The 17,133-nt window shown below is 45.2% G+C and overlaps 1 protein-coding gene across 1 annotated transcript in view; it reads left to right on the top strand.

Annotated features, from left to right (window-relative positions):
- Positions 1-361: 361 nt before the first annotated feature.
- LOC147678567 (vomeronasal type-2 receptor 26-like) overlaps positions 362-17,133 on the top strand; it is a 59,423-nt gene continuing 42,651 nt past the window's right edge. Inside the window, exon 1 of the mRNA XM_086946602.1 lies at positions 362-619. Within this exon, the coding sequence (XP_086802728.1) occupies positions 362-619 (258 nt within the window). The remainder of the gene's footprint in view (positions 620-17,133) is intronic.

The raw sequence follows: 17,133 nt of genomic DNA, 5'->3' as shown, positions 1-17,133 counted from the left end.
AGGGAAACAAACGCCTCTCCCTCCTTATGGTCATTCCCCATGCAATGGGGTTTTTCTCATAGTTGTATATGCTACTGGTATGGGTTTACCACTCTGTAACAGTAAAATCAAAAGTAATTTTACCATTACCCCTGTACCATGCAAATTGTAATCAGGCTCTTCGACTGCTATTTTAAACTTTTATTTTTAGTAGTGGATTTGGGAAATAAAAAAAACAATAACCCTTTCTATGAATATTTTGGCAGCTGTCAACTATATACAGCTTACAAACGTATTACAGTCATTTTTAAATGGGTCTGAAGTCTACGGTCTCTCTACATATTTCAGGTTTGGGTTTCAGAATTACCAGTGGATCCAGGCCATGATCTTTGCCATTGAAGAGATTAACAACAACCCCAACCTTTTACCCAACATCACCTTGGGATTCCAAATCTTCGACTCCTGTACAATGCTTCAGCGTTCTCTGAAGGGAACACTATGGATTCTTTCAGGACAAGAAGAGCCAGTTCCAAACTACCGCTGCCACAGAAGTTTGCCACCAGCGGCTGTCATTGGGGATTCCTTATCCACACGGTCAATTCTTCTTGCGCGGATCCTTGGTTTATACATGTACCCACAGGTAGGACATGGTGATAATTACTAGTTAAAGGCCCTGAAGCTGATATATAGGTCTGGACCACTGAAGAGGGTCTATAACGAAGGAGAGGAACTTTAACAACCAGAATAACCCAAAGCATAAAGTCAATATTACTATTAGCACATTCCACCCACAGACGTTAGAATAGTGTATATTAAATAAGGGTGAAAAACAATAAACATCGGAATAGTACAGCAGACAGTCTATGCTAACCATTATTGGCTGGGCAGCTTCCGTTCTTTTCCCTGGAAGTCCCAACTTTCCAATGTTCTATCAACACTGTAGATCATCAGGATGTGTTAATGCTCAATCCGAGAAAAGTAAGCGCTTCAATTAAAAAGAGCTAATTAAAGTCTAGAATTCTGACTTTTAAACAGACTTGTAAAGTGATGAACAGAAAATCCTGCATGTGAATTATATACTAATGCATGATAGTGAATATCATTTGTCACATCAGAGACCATTTCATCCGAAGTCATTGCAACACAGTCCTTACATTTGGAGTGCCAATGCATCACATCTGCAAAAAAAAACAATTGATGGGCAGAATGCCACTGGAGTCAAGCTATCTTGGCTGATGAGGGGTGAAACCCCAAAACCGGTCCTAGTACGCTTGTTTCCAGTACAGGGTGGCCTGGCATTTTGGGCTGGACTGTTTCCATTGGGCACAAGGTCAAGTCTGATTTGCATATGGCAAGGTCTAAACTGGGGTGGCATGGTGAGCAAAAGAATGATGGATTTAACCCATATTTCTTGACTTGGGGTGAATGTTTTGATTTGTTCTGCATTCCGTCCATCAATTGCGTGTCTTTTGCTTACTCTTAAATTATGCCTGTAGTTCTACTTTTAAAAGAATAGCGCATTAGTTTTACACAATATGGGTCTGACCTGGATCATCCTCACCCTGCTAATCATCATCAGTGGGACTCATAACTAAGCTGGATTCAGATCACTATTTGACAATACTTCATTAAAAAAAACAGCCTTGTGGTAACTTGTCCTTATTTTTCTTTTCCAAAAGATCAGTTATTTTTCAACAAGTCCACTTCTTAATGACCGGAACCAGTTCCCATCTTTCTTCCGCACCATCCCTAGTGATGACTTTCAGTCTCGTGGACTGGCCCAGTTATTGATATACTTTGGATGGACCTGGGTTGGCATTCTAGCTGCAGATGATGACTATGGGCAATTGGGCAGTCAAATCGTACAGCAAGAAGTAATCAAGGCTGGAGCATGTGTTGCTTTCACAGAGAAAATCCTTCCAAACCGAGCTGACAAGAATGCTGTTAATATTGTAAAAGTGATCAAAAAGTCAACTGCCAAAGCCATCATCATCTTCTCCTCAAACGTTTACCTGGTTCCACTCCTAGATGAGGTTTTGCGGCAAAATGTGACGGAAAGGATCTGGATTGCCAGCGAAGCCTGGGCTACATATTCTCTCCTCTCCATCGAGAAATACTTTGAGATCGTTGTGGGCACCATCGGATTTGCAATCCACAGTGGAGGAATGATGGGCTTTCAAGACTATTTTGTCAACATTAATCCTTTGTCATCTCCAGGGGATATTTTTGTGAGAAGCTTCTGGGAGGAAGCCTTTGGTTGCCAGTGGTCAAATAAGGAAAACTCACTCATGATCAGCGGTAATAAAACTAAGCTTTGCACAGGAGCTGAGGACCTCAACAACCCTCTCATCAGCAACATGATGGACTTTAGACTGACTTACAATATCTACAATGCAGTGTATGCCACTGCATTGGCTTTAGAAGACCTAAGAATGTGCCAGCGAAATGGCGCCCCTGTTCATCATGATATCTGTGCAAACATCTCAGACTTCCATTCATGGCAGGTATATACTCAATCAAATTATATCATCCAACAATGTCATTGTGAATGTAACCACAAAGCAATAGTCACATTTGCCTACACAGAAAGGGGTGGTCATGTGTTGCATAAGACAAGGAAGAAGGAGAGGGGGGGCACATAAGCCGAAAAAGCACTCACTCTGATTACATTCAACAGTTGTCAAGTACTCACAACAAGTTAATAAAAAATATGTTACCTGGAATCTCAAGACATCTCATGCAACATAGCAAAAGACATGTAGGGGAGTGAATTACGAAGTATGTGTGCTTATGAAAAAGTTGCTGAATATGCAAGGCAACTATAAGGGTTTGCAGTTTGAAACAATGGTGCATCTGCCATAAAATACCAAATGCAACACTCTACCAAACCCATGATTCCTCCTTTGAAGGAGGGGTAACCATAGAGCATGGGTCTTCAAACTGTGGGGTGCGACCCCCAGAGGGGCCGTGGAGTGATAGGAAGGGGGTCACGCATTCCCTTCACACTTCTGCCCAGGCCCATAGCTTCAGCCCCCCTCCTTCCCCGTAGTGTCTCTCAGCCCGGGCTGCTGCAGTGCAGCTCGCGCTGCTGGGGGCTTGGCTGGGAGGTGTCTGGAGTCTTTTCTCCGGCCAGCTTTTCACAGGTCTTTAAAGACCATTTGCATATTTACATGTCTTTGTTAACTGGTTACCTAGGCTTAGATTTTGTAATGGTTCCAGTACCCCCTGGGCCCCCACTCTGCCTATTCCTTACATTTGTATTTTTACACTTACTGCTGTAGTGTGAAAATGCATTTAATGAAAAGAAATATAAAGTTGGGTAGCCAAAAGAAAAATGCCTGCCGTGTGTTGTTTAAAGAGCCCGCAGAGACCTGCTCTTGGCAATAAATAGAGTTATAAATAAAAAAGTATGTAATAATTAGCTATGTGACTTTTCTGTCTTTGTTCTCTTTAATTATCAGTCATGGATCATTGAGGCAGCCCTAGAACACAATTAAAAGTGCTTTCTATTTATATTTGCTGTTATGAGTATTCACGGATAAGTGCTAAAAATACAGCTTTAGGTGACTGCTTATTTCTGGGCCATCAAAATAATGAGCTGTATCAGCATATTATTTATTTCCTCTACCCTCGATCCCTGATTAATGCCATTATAGCAATAGTTTAACTTATATCTGAAACCCTACGCTTCAAGTTTCTGGGAATGCACCCTGCATTCAGACAACTCACTCCTCATTCTCGCCTTCACTTTCACGCTCGCCCTGCACTCACACTGATCACCATGCACTAATAGTGATCACAATGCACTCACAGTGATCACAATGCTCTCACACTGATCACAATGCTCTCATACTGATCACAATGCACTCACACCAATCACAAAGCACTCACACTGATCACAATGCACTCACACTGATGACAATGCATTCACACTGATCACCATGCACTCACAGCAATCACAATGCACTCACAGCAATCACAATGCACTCACACTGATCATCATGCACTCACACCATTCACCCGCTCACCCTGCACTCACACTGATCACCATGCACTCCCAATGATCACCATGCACTCACACCGATCACCCTCTCACCCTGCACTCAAAGTGATCACAATGCACTCACACTGATCACCCACTCACCCTGCACTCACACTGATCACCATGCACTCACAACATTCACCCGCGTACCCTGCACTCACAGTGATCACAGTGCACTCACACTGATCACAATGCACTCACATCATTCACTCGCTCACCCTGCACTCACACCATTCACCCTGCACTAACAGTGATCACAATGCACTCATACTGATCACCATGCTTTCACACCATTCACCCGCTCACCCTGCACTCACAATAATCACAATACACTCACACTGAACACCATGTGCTCACAACATTCACCCGCTCACCCTGCATTCACAGTGATCTCTCTGCACTAACAATGCGCTTGCGTTGTTCACCCTGTACCTCACCCTGCAGTCACATGAGCACACTACTTACCCTGCGCTCATGTGACACTTCACTCACCTGTCCCCCTCCCTGCTCAATCTGTAGCTCACTCAAACAAGGCCAACACTAACCATGCATTAATTCGCCCCACTCTGCACTTACAGCCAAACCCAAATTCATATGGTCACCTCACTCACCCTGCAGTCACTCCTTTTACCCTACTCTCACACTGTTGCATCGCTCACTGTGCAGTCACTTGGGTACTCTTGTCACCCACAAAGGATTTAGAAATTTTTGTCAGGAGGGGGTCCTTACGCCTGAAAATGTTGACAGGGGGGTCTCGGCATCCAAAAGTTTGAAGACCTCTGCCATAGAGTTTCTAATAGCAAAGCCTTATATAGCTACACCACATAAAAACTTTAAGCTGTTGACTCGTCTGCAACATTGTTGTCAGGTAACAGCAATGGTTGAGCTGCTCTATTTAGGACAGGGTAACATTCACCCATTTCCCCTACCCCCAAAGAATACATGATGGTCCCAGGCAGCAGAAATCGAACATTGGCCCCAGGCGTCAGGAGAATGCCCCAAGGGCCATATTTATGGCTGAGTCAAAAAAGTTCTGTGTCACAAATCTCCTTGCTGCCCTGCACTGTGACAAGGAAAGGGCAGAAATGTGCTGAATGTAAGTCAATATTGCACATTCCTGCCTTTTCCCCTGCAATAGCACCCTTTTGGCTGACTAGCACAAACTCAGGCACCCTTGCACCATGGTGCTGGGGTGTCTGCATTGTAAGAAGGATTATTTTTGTTCAGGAAGGGACACTTTCCTGCAGTGGCATAACAAAGGCCCCTGAAGCCCCTGCGGTGTGGGATCCCCAAGCTTCAGGGCCCCCCCAGCACAGTACCCTGGCGTGACAGCTCCTAACTGAGTCTGGGGGGGCCCTCAATGTAGTTTGCAGGAAGGACCCCTCAAGTATGTAAGACCTTCCTTCATAAAAACAACTCCTTGTGGCCTTTTCCTCTTTCTATGTGTGCTGCAGAATTCAGAACATGTAGAAAGAGGAAAAAACAAGGAGAAATAAACGCAGTCTCCTCGTTACACCTCACCTGAGGAGATGTCGGCCTTTTGGCGCATTCCCATGTCTACCACTTCTGGTAAATCTGTGAATGAGTCAAAACCATTGAATGTTGCGTGGGAACACCCACGCAATGCCCATGGAATATTTTCCCTAGGGCAGAGTAATGCAATGCAGTGATCTCTGCTGAGTTACATTACTCAAATTCATGAAGCCACTTAGTGCCACACAAGGTGGCCTTGTGTGGATTCATAAATCTGATTTTCAAGATGCTTTGTGCAAGAGCAATGCAAAGGTGCCTGACAGTATGCCCCCAAGGCTATTACTATTTTGTTCTGCAAGATAAAACTCCTTCTTTGCAAGTTTGGTTTTGAAAAACAAAATACTTTTCTGAGTGGGGGCATAAATTATGACATCTGCTTGGCAAAGGATTTGTTGCAGCAGCAGCTTTACTGGAGACCTGGTGAGGTTCCGTGAGAATCGTAATGACGTTTTTGACTCGTTCGGATATGGACGAGTTTGGTATCTATGAACCGCAAATGACGAGTTTAGTGGGTGTACGCGTTTTCGCTATTCTACGTTACACCATTCGTCTTATTCGTGGACTTCTTCATCTGAACCCACGGGTTCCATTTTAGATACGGCATCCATTTTGTTTCTTGCCCTCAAGTAGTCAGCGAACGGACACTGCCCGCTTCGCGACCCTGGGATTCCCAAGCTCTTGCGGAAGACACGTGTTCCTTTGAGGGTGTCTTTATGACAAGGGGAATGACACTGCAAAGGCAGATGGCTCCGCTCGAGGCTCATCTTGCCGTGCCGGTCTATTGTTTCAGTCGTGCATGCATTAGGCACGACTCCTTTGATCCTGCAATCGTGCTTCCGATATTGCCCCCCTACACTCTTTTTGAATCTGTTGTCTATCTTCGTCTTCCTTGCACCTGTTTCTGTCTCTTTTCTTAATTTGTTTACAGCCAGAATGGAATGTACCTAATGGTGAGATAATGTACTTTTACAGTTGGGAACCGGCGATGCTACTGTAATTATGTTCCAGGCTCTTGAATACATGAAAGCAACCCTTTTGAAGTTTACTGTGGGAACTGAATTGTAACCTTTTGTTCGCCATGTTGTGCAATGACTAAAATATGTATAAAAGGAGCGATCCACTGTTGCAATTCGAAGCAGTCTCTCAGAACCTACACTACGTGTACTTCTTGCGATTTCTGTATCCCTGCAGTAAATAAACCTTAATCTTTGACGCCGAAGGAAGTGTCCCATGTCTCTGTGATTTGTACGCCGGAACAGGTAACCCACGAAGGTTTCAGGTGTTGTTCCCTGGCACCGCTGGGTCTTAGAATAACCCAGTCCTTCAGTTGGCGCCCAATGTGGGGCGACATCAGCGCTACCGGTCCAAAGCCTGACGATCGTGAGGAACTTCGTGTGAAATCTCCGAGGGAAGTTGCACCCCGCTTCATCGATCCTGTTGTCGAAATAAGTGGTCCGAAGACTTTTCCCGCGAAGATTCCCGCCTCCTGACGGCTGCGACGGACTGATGCCCTGACTGTCGACCTGTTTTGGTGCCTGGCGTAGTCCTTTGTACAGCGAGACGATAGACGGGCCTTCCTGGTGACGCCATTGCTCTTTCAGTTAAGTATTTGTGGGTCGCTCCCATAGTCCTTGGTTGTTGTTGTTGAAACTTGGTTGTTTGCGTGATTCCATTGCATTTGTGGTTCTTAGTTGTTGGTTCTTAGTTGTTGGGTTTTATTTGACGATTGCAATTGCCAAAAACCGAGGGTCTTGCATTTTTGCGAGGACATCGTAATTCGATAACCCTTGAAGTTTGTAAACTCGGTTAGTGTGCACGATGCCTGGCCGTAGTACTTTGTTTGGTTTCCTTAAATGTTGCGGTACGGATTCCCGGTTGGAGGACTCATGTCCAATACCTCCAGTTGGAACTCCAATTTATGAGCTCTATAGTCGTCACGGAGTGGGTCCTATAGTATATAATGATTATTGGATCCGCTATACTAAAAGTGATGGTGTCCTTAGTTGGCAACCCCATGGTAGTTTCGAAACTGCAATTTTGGACAATCTCGAGGCAAAATTGTTTAAAAAGAAAGCAAGGCCGGCCATGTTTGATTCCTTCCGGTTATGGCGCAAAGAGGCCAAGCAGAAAGAAATCAAACAGATTAAGAAAAACAAGAGAGAAGGTATCATTACGGTGATGAGAAATGCAGAGCAGTTTCAGCGAGACAAAGAAGAGAAGGAAAAGCAAGTTTTTGCTAGACTGCAACATATGGCGGTGGATAAGTGTTATCCCGTTTTACCGTCAAGTTCTGATGAGAAGGGAGAAGAAGCGGTAGAGGACCCTTTGCTGTCCTATCTACTGAAATCACCACCTCCATACGCACAGGATACTACAGCTCCTGTGGTTCCTCCTGTACCTCAACCTGTTGTTCCGGCAGCTGCTGGTCAGCCTGCCGTTATTCCTGTCCTCCTGAATCCTCTTGTTCCTCAAGTTGTCCCTGCTCCCATACCTGCTCTTCTTCCTACTGCTCCACTACCTATACCTTCTCAGTCTATCGTTCCCGCTACTTCTGCTCTTTTGGCTACTCCTACTGCTCCTACGTTTAGCCCTCATGTTGTTGCCCCTGTACTTCTCTCCTCTTCTCCTTCTGTTCGTAGTCGCATACCTAATGCTATTGCTAATCTTTACTCTCCATTTGGACCGATCCTTGGGTCCGATGTTTCTGATGTCTCTCATAGATGAAGTCAAATTCCTGGTGGTAGGGAAAGTGAGACGTTAGTGAAAATGACGCGTAAATGGATTAGGCATCCTGCTAAATACACCCCGCGCGTAGTTTTCGAGACGTTCTCTCAGTTTAATGAGCCCACACAAAGATTCGTGTTTGAGGAAATGTGTAAATCCTTACGAGAGGAGTGGGATAATGATGAGGTAGACAATGTACCGCCCGAAATGACTGAACTCCAGAATCAGTTTTCGAACGGTATGATTGTGGGTAGTAATGTTCGACGTGCTTTAGAGCGTCTCTTATCATTTCGATCTACAGTACAACCTCGAGTATTGTTTAATGACGACACTGAGGAGTGGATGGCACAACCTGGTCAGCATCCCATGCGAGAAGTCCCCCCGGTGTGGATGCCAGGTAATCCCGGTGCTAATCCTCCTATTTTGCAGCATTTCCAGAGAGTCTGGATACACCTCTCGTGGAAACGATCAGAGGTTTTACAGGTGAAACAATCTTTACCTGACCCCCGCAAAAATCCGGCAGGTTATTATAAGGAGTTATCCCAATTAGTGGATGCTACTATTATGAACCTTGCCGATATCGACATGTTGTTCGGTAATGTAGTACCTCAACCAATTTGGGCAAAAATCAGTCAAGAGAATCACGTAGCTGAGTTAGGCGGTGATTGGGCTGCTCTTGCGGCGGCTAACAGACGGCAAGTTGGTGGGGCTAAGCCTGAACAGCTCATTACGGATCTGCCCCAGAGGATTATTACACTTATGAAGACACTTATGCCAGCAATGAGAGTTAACTGGGATAAATTGTCTGCGTGCAAGCAAAAGAAAGACGAGAGTGTCTCTGATTTCTTTACCAGATTTGAGGAGGCATTCATCGATCACAGTGGTCAGGATATGAGCACTGAGGGAGGTCAGCGACTGTTATTCGATAAATTTGTGTCAAATCTGTTGCCTGAACTCAGCAATAAATTGAAGAATTCCGAAAGTTTGTGGGCTGTTTCTACCACTGCTCAAATATTAGCCACGGCTCAATATTACGAAAACAGAGAAAAGGAAGAAAGTGATCGTGCAGATAAGAACACGAAGGATCTTAAGACTAAGGTTTTGTTACAGCAAGCGTATCCTCCGCGCTCGAATCAAAATGACTCACAGCAGCAAAATCGATCGCAATTACAGTCTTCCAGGACTCAGTCGTGCACTGACTCCTCTACACCGAGATCTATGCTTGGGTATAATCAATGCGCATATTGTAGGGTTGAGGGTCATCCGAAGTTTAATTGTCCGGTTTTACGTGACCGAAATAATGGTGTTTCGGCTCGAGGAGGTCGGAGTGGTCCTCAACAGGCATCTCGTTGTAGAGGTCGCAGTGTCCCTCAAAATCAGAATGAGCGTTCTACCACTTCATCGGACTCGAACAATTGCTTTGATCAGCGCGATTCATCGTCTGGTAGATCTGCACAGTATCATGTGGACGACTATTACGTCGAGCATGATATTGATGCTGATGGTAATTACTAGGACAGCCACAGACAAAGAGAGAGAGTAGTATCAGTTCCGGTTGATCAGAGAGGGCCTTACGTTGCAGTTGCCACATCGGGCGTAGTTGAGCCTTTTCTGTTGGACACTGGTGCAGCGAAAAGTTCCATCATGCATTCGAAACTCCCTGGAGCACCTTTGTCTGGCTTAACAAATGTTTCAGTTGGATTTTCTGGCGCCCCGGTTAGCAATCCGGTTTCTAGCCCTTTGCCCCTTACAATTGGGCCTCGTGAGCTAGAAGCTCTTTGATTTTAACTACTTGTTGTGGTGAGAATCTTTTAGGCCTGGATTTGTTGAAACGGTTATACGCGACTCTGTACTGTTCTCCTGCGGGAGTGGAGCTTACATTGGGTCAGAGAGTGATCTCTCCTATGTACTCGTCAACTGATAAGCTTCCACCGGAATTGAGTTCTCTTCCTGAGTCTTTGTGCGCAACAGGTCCCAATGACGTGGGCCTGCTGGACATATCACCCTATGTTGTTCAATTGAAATCGAATGTGCGATTACCACGTATCCCCCAGTATCGTATCTCTCTTGATGGTGAACGAGCGCTATTAGCGATCATTTATGACTTGATCAAGATGGATGTTATTGAGGAAACTCGGGGAAATGTGTGTAATAGTCCTGTGTTACGTATTTTGAAACAAACTGATCCATCCAAGCCTCCTGTTTATCGTTTTGTCATTGATTTGAGGGAGGTAAATAAAATTGTGATTCCACAATTTCCTGTGGTGCCCGATATTACGGCTTTACTGACTCTGATTCCAGCCTCTGCCTCTTGGTTCTCGGTAATCGATCTGAAGAATGCTTTCTTTAGCATTCCGATTGCTGAGGAAAGCAGAGATCTATTCGGCTTCTCATTAGGTGGTCGCAGCTTCAGGTTTAAACGCGCTCCTCAGGGCTACTGTGAGAGTCCATCGATCTACAGCCAAGCCCTTAAGAGTCAACTTGATGCGTTTGTGTTACCGGTTGGTGCGGCCTTGATTCAGTACGTTGATGATCTGTTAGTGGCTGCTGACACTAAGCAGATTTGCAAAACTGCTACAGTATCGCTGTTACAGCATCTATGTGACTTACATCACAAGGTGTCACCTTTTAAGCTTCAATATTGTTGTCAAGAAGTAACCTATCTAGGTCAATTATTGTCAAAGGAGGGAAGAAGGTTGACCCCAGAAAGAATTGCAGCGATCGCTCGAATGACTGTGTCAACAACTCAGAGAGATGTGCGTGCCTTTCTAGGTATCACGTCATACTGCAGGCAATGGATTCCAAATTTTTAATTGCTAGCGAAGCCATTGTTAGCCCTCACGTGCAAGGATGTTCCGACTCCTTTGCCATGGACTGAAGAGTGTCAGAAAAGTTTCTCTGAATTGCGTGATGCGTTGTGTTTGGCTCCTGTGTTAGGTACTCCTGACTACAGTAAGCCGTTTACACTATACGTTCACGAGAGAGAAGGTTGTGCGTTGAGTGTTTTGACGCAACAATTTGGCGGTAAGCAGCGTCCATGTGCATATTTTTCCTCGACCTTGGATCCAGTAGCTAGAGCATTGCCAAGTTGTCTAAGAGCGACAGCGGCAGCTGCGGTGTCCATCCGGCAATCTGCAGGATTGGTCATGAATAATATGCTTACGGTGATGGTTCCGCATGCAGTTGACACTCTTTTAAATCGGACGAAAACTCAGCACTTGACGAGTGCAAGGTTGTCTGGTTATGAGTTAACACTTTTGGCAAGTCATATACAAATAAAGCGTTGTAATGTGCTGAACCCGGCGACTTTGTTGCCGATTAATATGGAATCAGATGATGTACCACCACATGATTGTAATCTACGAACTGAGGAAGAAACGAATGGTCGTGTTGACCTAAAAAACACTCCATTGGCAGACCCCGATGGTACTTTGTATGTTGATGGTTCGTGTTTTAAGTTGCCGAATGGCGATGTGACGACTGCGTATGCTGTGGTGACGTTGAGCACGGTTGTGGAAACTGCGAGATTGAGCCAGAATTCACCTCAAGCGGCAGAGTTGATTGCGTTGACGAGAGCGTGTGTTTTGTCTAAGGGAAAGCGAGTGAATGTGTTTACAGATAGTCAATATGCGTTTGGTGTTGCACATAGCTTTGGTCGATTGTGGCGAGAAAGAGGATTTATGACATCGCATGGCACGAAGATCCAACACGGACAGCTTGTGAACGATCTTTTGGACGCACTTACATTGCCTAAGCAGGTGGCAATCATTAAATGCAGTGCGCACCGAAAGGTTACGGATGATGTTGGTCGTGGTAACGCGTTTGCGGATGAGATTGCTAAGGAAACAGCTAAGAATCTTGCAACCCGAATGTACATTATGAATTCAGTGAGGTGGCCGAAGGAGACTGGTATGTGTGAGGACACTGTTGAGAGCGTGAAAGCGATTCAGAATGAGGCCACTGAAACTGAAAAGACTAAGTGGAAAGAAAGCACGGGAAAGTTAGATGCGCATGGATGTTGGATTGATTTGTCGGAATGTCAGAGGTGGATGTTACCGGATGCATATGTGCTAGCCGTTGTGACTATGGCTCACGGCTTGTCACATATTAGCGTGAAAGGTATATGTAAGTTGTTGTCTCCTGTATGGAAGAATGATGGTATTGCTAAGTGTGCTGAGAGGGTGGTTAAGAATTGTATGGTATGTATAATGTATAATCCTGGCAAGGGCACCCCCACTCCACCTGGCCATTTTGCTCCTCCTACATGTCCCTTTGAAGTCATCCAATTGGACTTCATCCATATGGAGAGATGCAATAATCTGAAGTACGTTTTGGTTGTGGTTTGCGCGTTCTCCAGATGGATTGAGGCCTATCCTCTTAAAGATAATACTGCCCTGTCCACAGCGAAAGTCCTACTGAAGGAATACTTTCCTCGGTATGGAATGCCACGGATTGTATGGTCGGATAACGGAAGTGAGTTTGTGGGGAGTGTGATGAAGAGTGTGTGTAAGGGCCGGGGAATTCGACAAAAATTCCATAGCACCAATCATCCCCAGTCAGCAGGTTTTGTTGAAGGGTACAATGGCACTCTGAAACTAAAACTTGCTAAGATTTAAGCGACGACTGGTCTGTCATGGCCTGATGCCTTGCCTCTAGCTCTCTTGTCGACCAGGGCGACTGTGCACTCTCGAGTAGGGCTTAGCCCATATGAGATTGTGTTCGGCCGTCCTGTGAACATTTGGGGAGTCCCGAGGCCTAAGGCATTTGATAGTCTCGAATACCCAATGTTGATTGATTATCTTTATGATCTGACTGCTAAACTGAGGTCCATTCATCAACAGGTTTTTGAAGCTCTACCGGCACAGACAGAGGGTCCTGGACATCGGCTCCAACCGGGAGACTGGGTTGTCACCCGCAACTTTGGGAGAAAGCGTAATCTGGAGCCAAGATTTGTGGGTCCCTTCCAAGTTTTGCTGGCTACAAGGACTGCAGTTCGGTTGGAAGGCAGAAAGAATTGGGTGCACGCCACCCACACCAAGAAAGTCCCGATCCCTTTGCCAGCAGATTCTTGGGTTCGAACTGGGATTGCCGCAACGGAAACTGAGACCCCTCTACGTTTTGTGCCATTTAGTGATGCTCAACCTGTAGGAGACAATTCATTGCAGCCAGATACATCTGTTGAATCGTCAGCATTGGAGAATTCGAGGCTTGAACTGTCACCTGATCAATTGAACACTGGTTCGCAACCTGATCAATTATTTGAAGACCAGACTTGACCAGGAAGAAGTCGATATTTTCTTCGTTCACGTGACAAAGACTAATAAAAACCTTTTTGTTTTTCTTTTTGAATTCATTTTACCCCCTTACTGTTGCCAGGAACATTATGAACACTTGCATCTTCTAGTGATTTTTTAATTCTTTTTCACGTGTGTTCTTTTTTTCCTTCCACAGCTAGGAGTTTTGTATTAAAATTTGAATGTTTTGATTAAGAAAACCTTTCATCCGGGTTTACCGTAGGGCCGTGCGGGTACTTCCTTCTGTTTAGCAGGTTCCTGACACTAGGTCGGTTACTTTTGTCGATTCCTGGGAACTCCTGGGAATTGATAATCGCTACTCAGAACGAAGTGCGTCAAGAACGTTATGGACGGTTTTTAGAGGATGGATTTCTCTAAGCTGTGGAAGTAGAGAGGATGTCGGCTCAAAGATCGAAATTACATAAGGTTGTACGAACAAAATGCTTTCTGTTTCAGGTATTCCTGCTGTTTCTGACTGTTTCTATGCTATTAGTGGGTGGAGTGTATTTTGGAATACAGTCGTTTTTGCCCTCCACTTCACCTACTTCCTCTCCTGAACTGAATTCTATTCCCACTGTTTCTCCACATTCCTTTCATCCTCTGCCCCAACATGAACAGGTTAGACGTGCGGAATTCATGAACAACTCCTTTGTCCAGCTCCTACATCAGCATCAGTTAGTGATGAATACTACTAACTGTTGGGTGTGTAGGTTAATGCCACATACCATGGATAGGGGTATTCCGTATTTGGTTTTTCCTTATAGCTCCCAGGGGTCAGCTCGAGCATTCCAAACTATGTTCCGTAGTGCACTAGATTCCTACCCCCATCGAGAGCCACGCTCTGCAGATCCTGGTCCCGGCCCGTACCACAAGACTTTGGCAAGAGCGATTGTTGACTTGGATAGAGATATTTTTGATGCATCGCTTATTCCAGAGGAAGAGGTGCGAGCATACAAGGATCTGAGTGAGGCTGAGTATAGCATGTCAGTGGGTGATAGACAGCTTAAAAGCTCGTCTCCGATCTGGATCGTACCCCATCTTGGTAATTTTTGCTTGCAAGGTCTTGGTCGAAATCCGCGAGCTCAGCTTGGGAAGAGTGCTTGTACTGAAACGTATTTTTTACCAATGCTCTCTTCCCCCGTTTTTCTGACTGCCAAGGGTACATACTTTGTATGTTATGATCGCGCATATACTTGGTTGCCCCGTGACTTCTCGGGCACCTGTTATATTGCGAATCTGTTGCCACCGACTTTCACAGTTGCCTCGGACTATCACAAGACTAGAGTTGTGAGAGGCGTTGTTAGCAAAGAGGACACTGCCGGTCAAGAAGCAGGAGACTTCTTTAAGGGTTTCCTGCCGTTTTGGGGACCTATGATTAATAGTAGGAACCTGAGACAGTTGACTCGTGTGGTAGAATCGACTGCTAATATAACTGCAAGTGCTCTTGGTAATCTGACAGCAGAGCTTCAGGCAGATAGGCTTATGAAGCTGCAGAACCGTATGGTTCTAGACGTTGTTCTTGCAGATAGAGGTGGTGTGTGCAAGGTGATCCATTCGAGTTGCTGTATTTTCATCCCTGATAACGCTCCAACCGTATATCAAGCCATCTCGAAGTTGCATAAGATCTCCGAGTCCATACACGTGGATGTAGGTGATTGGACGCTACTAGGATGGTTTTGGGGCCTGATGTCGACGTGGGTTTGGAGGATTCTGATGATCATCGGAGTTGTTGTAGCGTTTCTGTTCACGTGTTGTCTTTGCGTGCAGTGTGGTCCTGCCTTATGTGGCCTTTGTGCTACAACGTGTATAAGACGGCCATCTGTTACCAAAGAAGCATTGATGGATAGAATAATGTTGCAGCAACATCTGAACGATCTGATGAATATCGAGATCGATTCTGATATCGACCAGTGCTTGCCTACCTGAGGGCAAAAGGAGCGTCTGAGGTTCCGTGAGAATCGTAATGACGTTTTTGACTCGTTCGGATATGGACGAGTTTGGTATCTATGAGCCGCAAATGACGAGTTTAGTGGGTGTACGAGTTTTCGCTATTCTACGTTACACCATTCGTCTTATTCGTGGACTTCTTCATCGGAACCCACGGGTTCCATTTTAGATATGGCATCCATTTTGTTTCTTGCCCTCAAGTAGTCAGCGAACGGACACTGCCCGCTTTGCGACCCTGGGATTCCCAAGCTCTTGCGGAAGACACGTATTCCCTTGAGGGTGTCTTTATGACGAGGGGAATGACACTGCAAAGGCAGATGGCTCCGCTCGAGGCTCATCTTGCCGGTCTATTGTTTCAGTCGTGCATGCATTAGGCACGACTCCTTTGATCCTGCAATCGTGCTTCCGATATTGCCCCCCTACACTCTTTTTCAATCTGTTGTCTATCTTCGTCTTCCTTGCACCTGTTTCTGTCTCTTTTCTTAATTCGTTTACAGCCAGAATGGAATGTACCTAATGGTGAGATAACGTACTTTTACAGTTGGGAACCGGCGATGCTACTGTAATTATGTTCCGGGCTCTTGAATACATGAAAGCAACCCTTTTGAAGTTTACTGTGGGAACTGAGTTGTAACCTTTTGTTCGCCATGTTGTGCAATGACTAAAATATGTATAAAAGGAGCGATCCACTGTTGCAATTCGAAGCAGTCTCTCAGAACCTACACTACGTGTACTTCTTGTGATTTCTGTATCCCTGCAGTAAATAAACCTTGATCTTTGACGCCGAAGGAAGTGTCCCGTGTCTCTGTGATTTGTACGCCGGAACAGGTAACCCACGAAGGTTTCAGGTGTTGTTCCCTGGCACCGCTGGGTCTTAGAATAACTCAGTCCTTCACTGGAGGGGGCGCATAGATCCCCATGAGGATTCTCATTCTGGTAGCTGGTCCTCAATAGAGGAATGGAAACTGTAGCTTTGGCTGAACTGGTAGACCAGCAGACATTTGACAGGGTTTAAAGGAGGCCACACATCTTCATCCCATCTACAGCATGAGTCCCACTTATTGGGGGACAAATTGCACTCTATGAGGGTTTTTCCACACAGAATTTTCTCCAGATCAAACATAGCATTATTCATGCTGACGAACAGCTTGAATTGTGGGCATGCGGAAAGTAACATTTCGCATGTTATTCACTATTCTGAGATATTAAACTCATTATGGGGTGATATTTTTGAATTGACTAATAACTGCGTCCCGCAGTGCTGCAAAATGTGGCCGCAGAATTACTGTATCAAATTGGTGCTTGAAGTGTAATGCGCACCTATGTGTGCCTGTTACCAGCATCTCACCACTGACTTCAGCCAGTTGCATCTCTCCTTTTTTCCTCCCTGCACTCTATCATCACCGCTATCCAAAATAATTACACAGTATTGCTCTCTTGTGCTTGTCTTCACTGCATTTTGCTATCTATAAACATCATGCCCCTTGCATGTGTATATGCACAAATGCTTATATGCTGTCACCTCTGAAACACACATCAGTTGGGCTACGTTTCTCGTCCCTCTGATTTGGCTTGGTGTCAGCTCTCAGCATAGGAATGGATGCTGTGGGAGTA

This window comes from Lissotriton vulgaris, chromosome 12 (assembly GCF_964263255.1).
Source record: "Lissotriton vulgaris chromosome 12, aLisVul1.2, whole genome shotgun sequence".
NCBI classification, from domain to species: Eukaryota; Metazoa; Chordata; class Amphibia; order Caudata; family Salamandridae; genus Lissotriton; species Lissotriton vulgaris.
The sequence above is the reverse complement of the archived record's forward strand: the minus strand, read 5'-3'. Positions and strand labels throughout refer to the sequence as shown.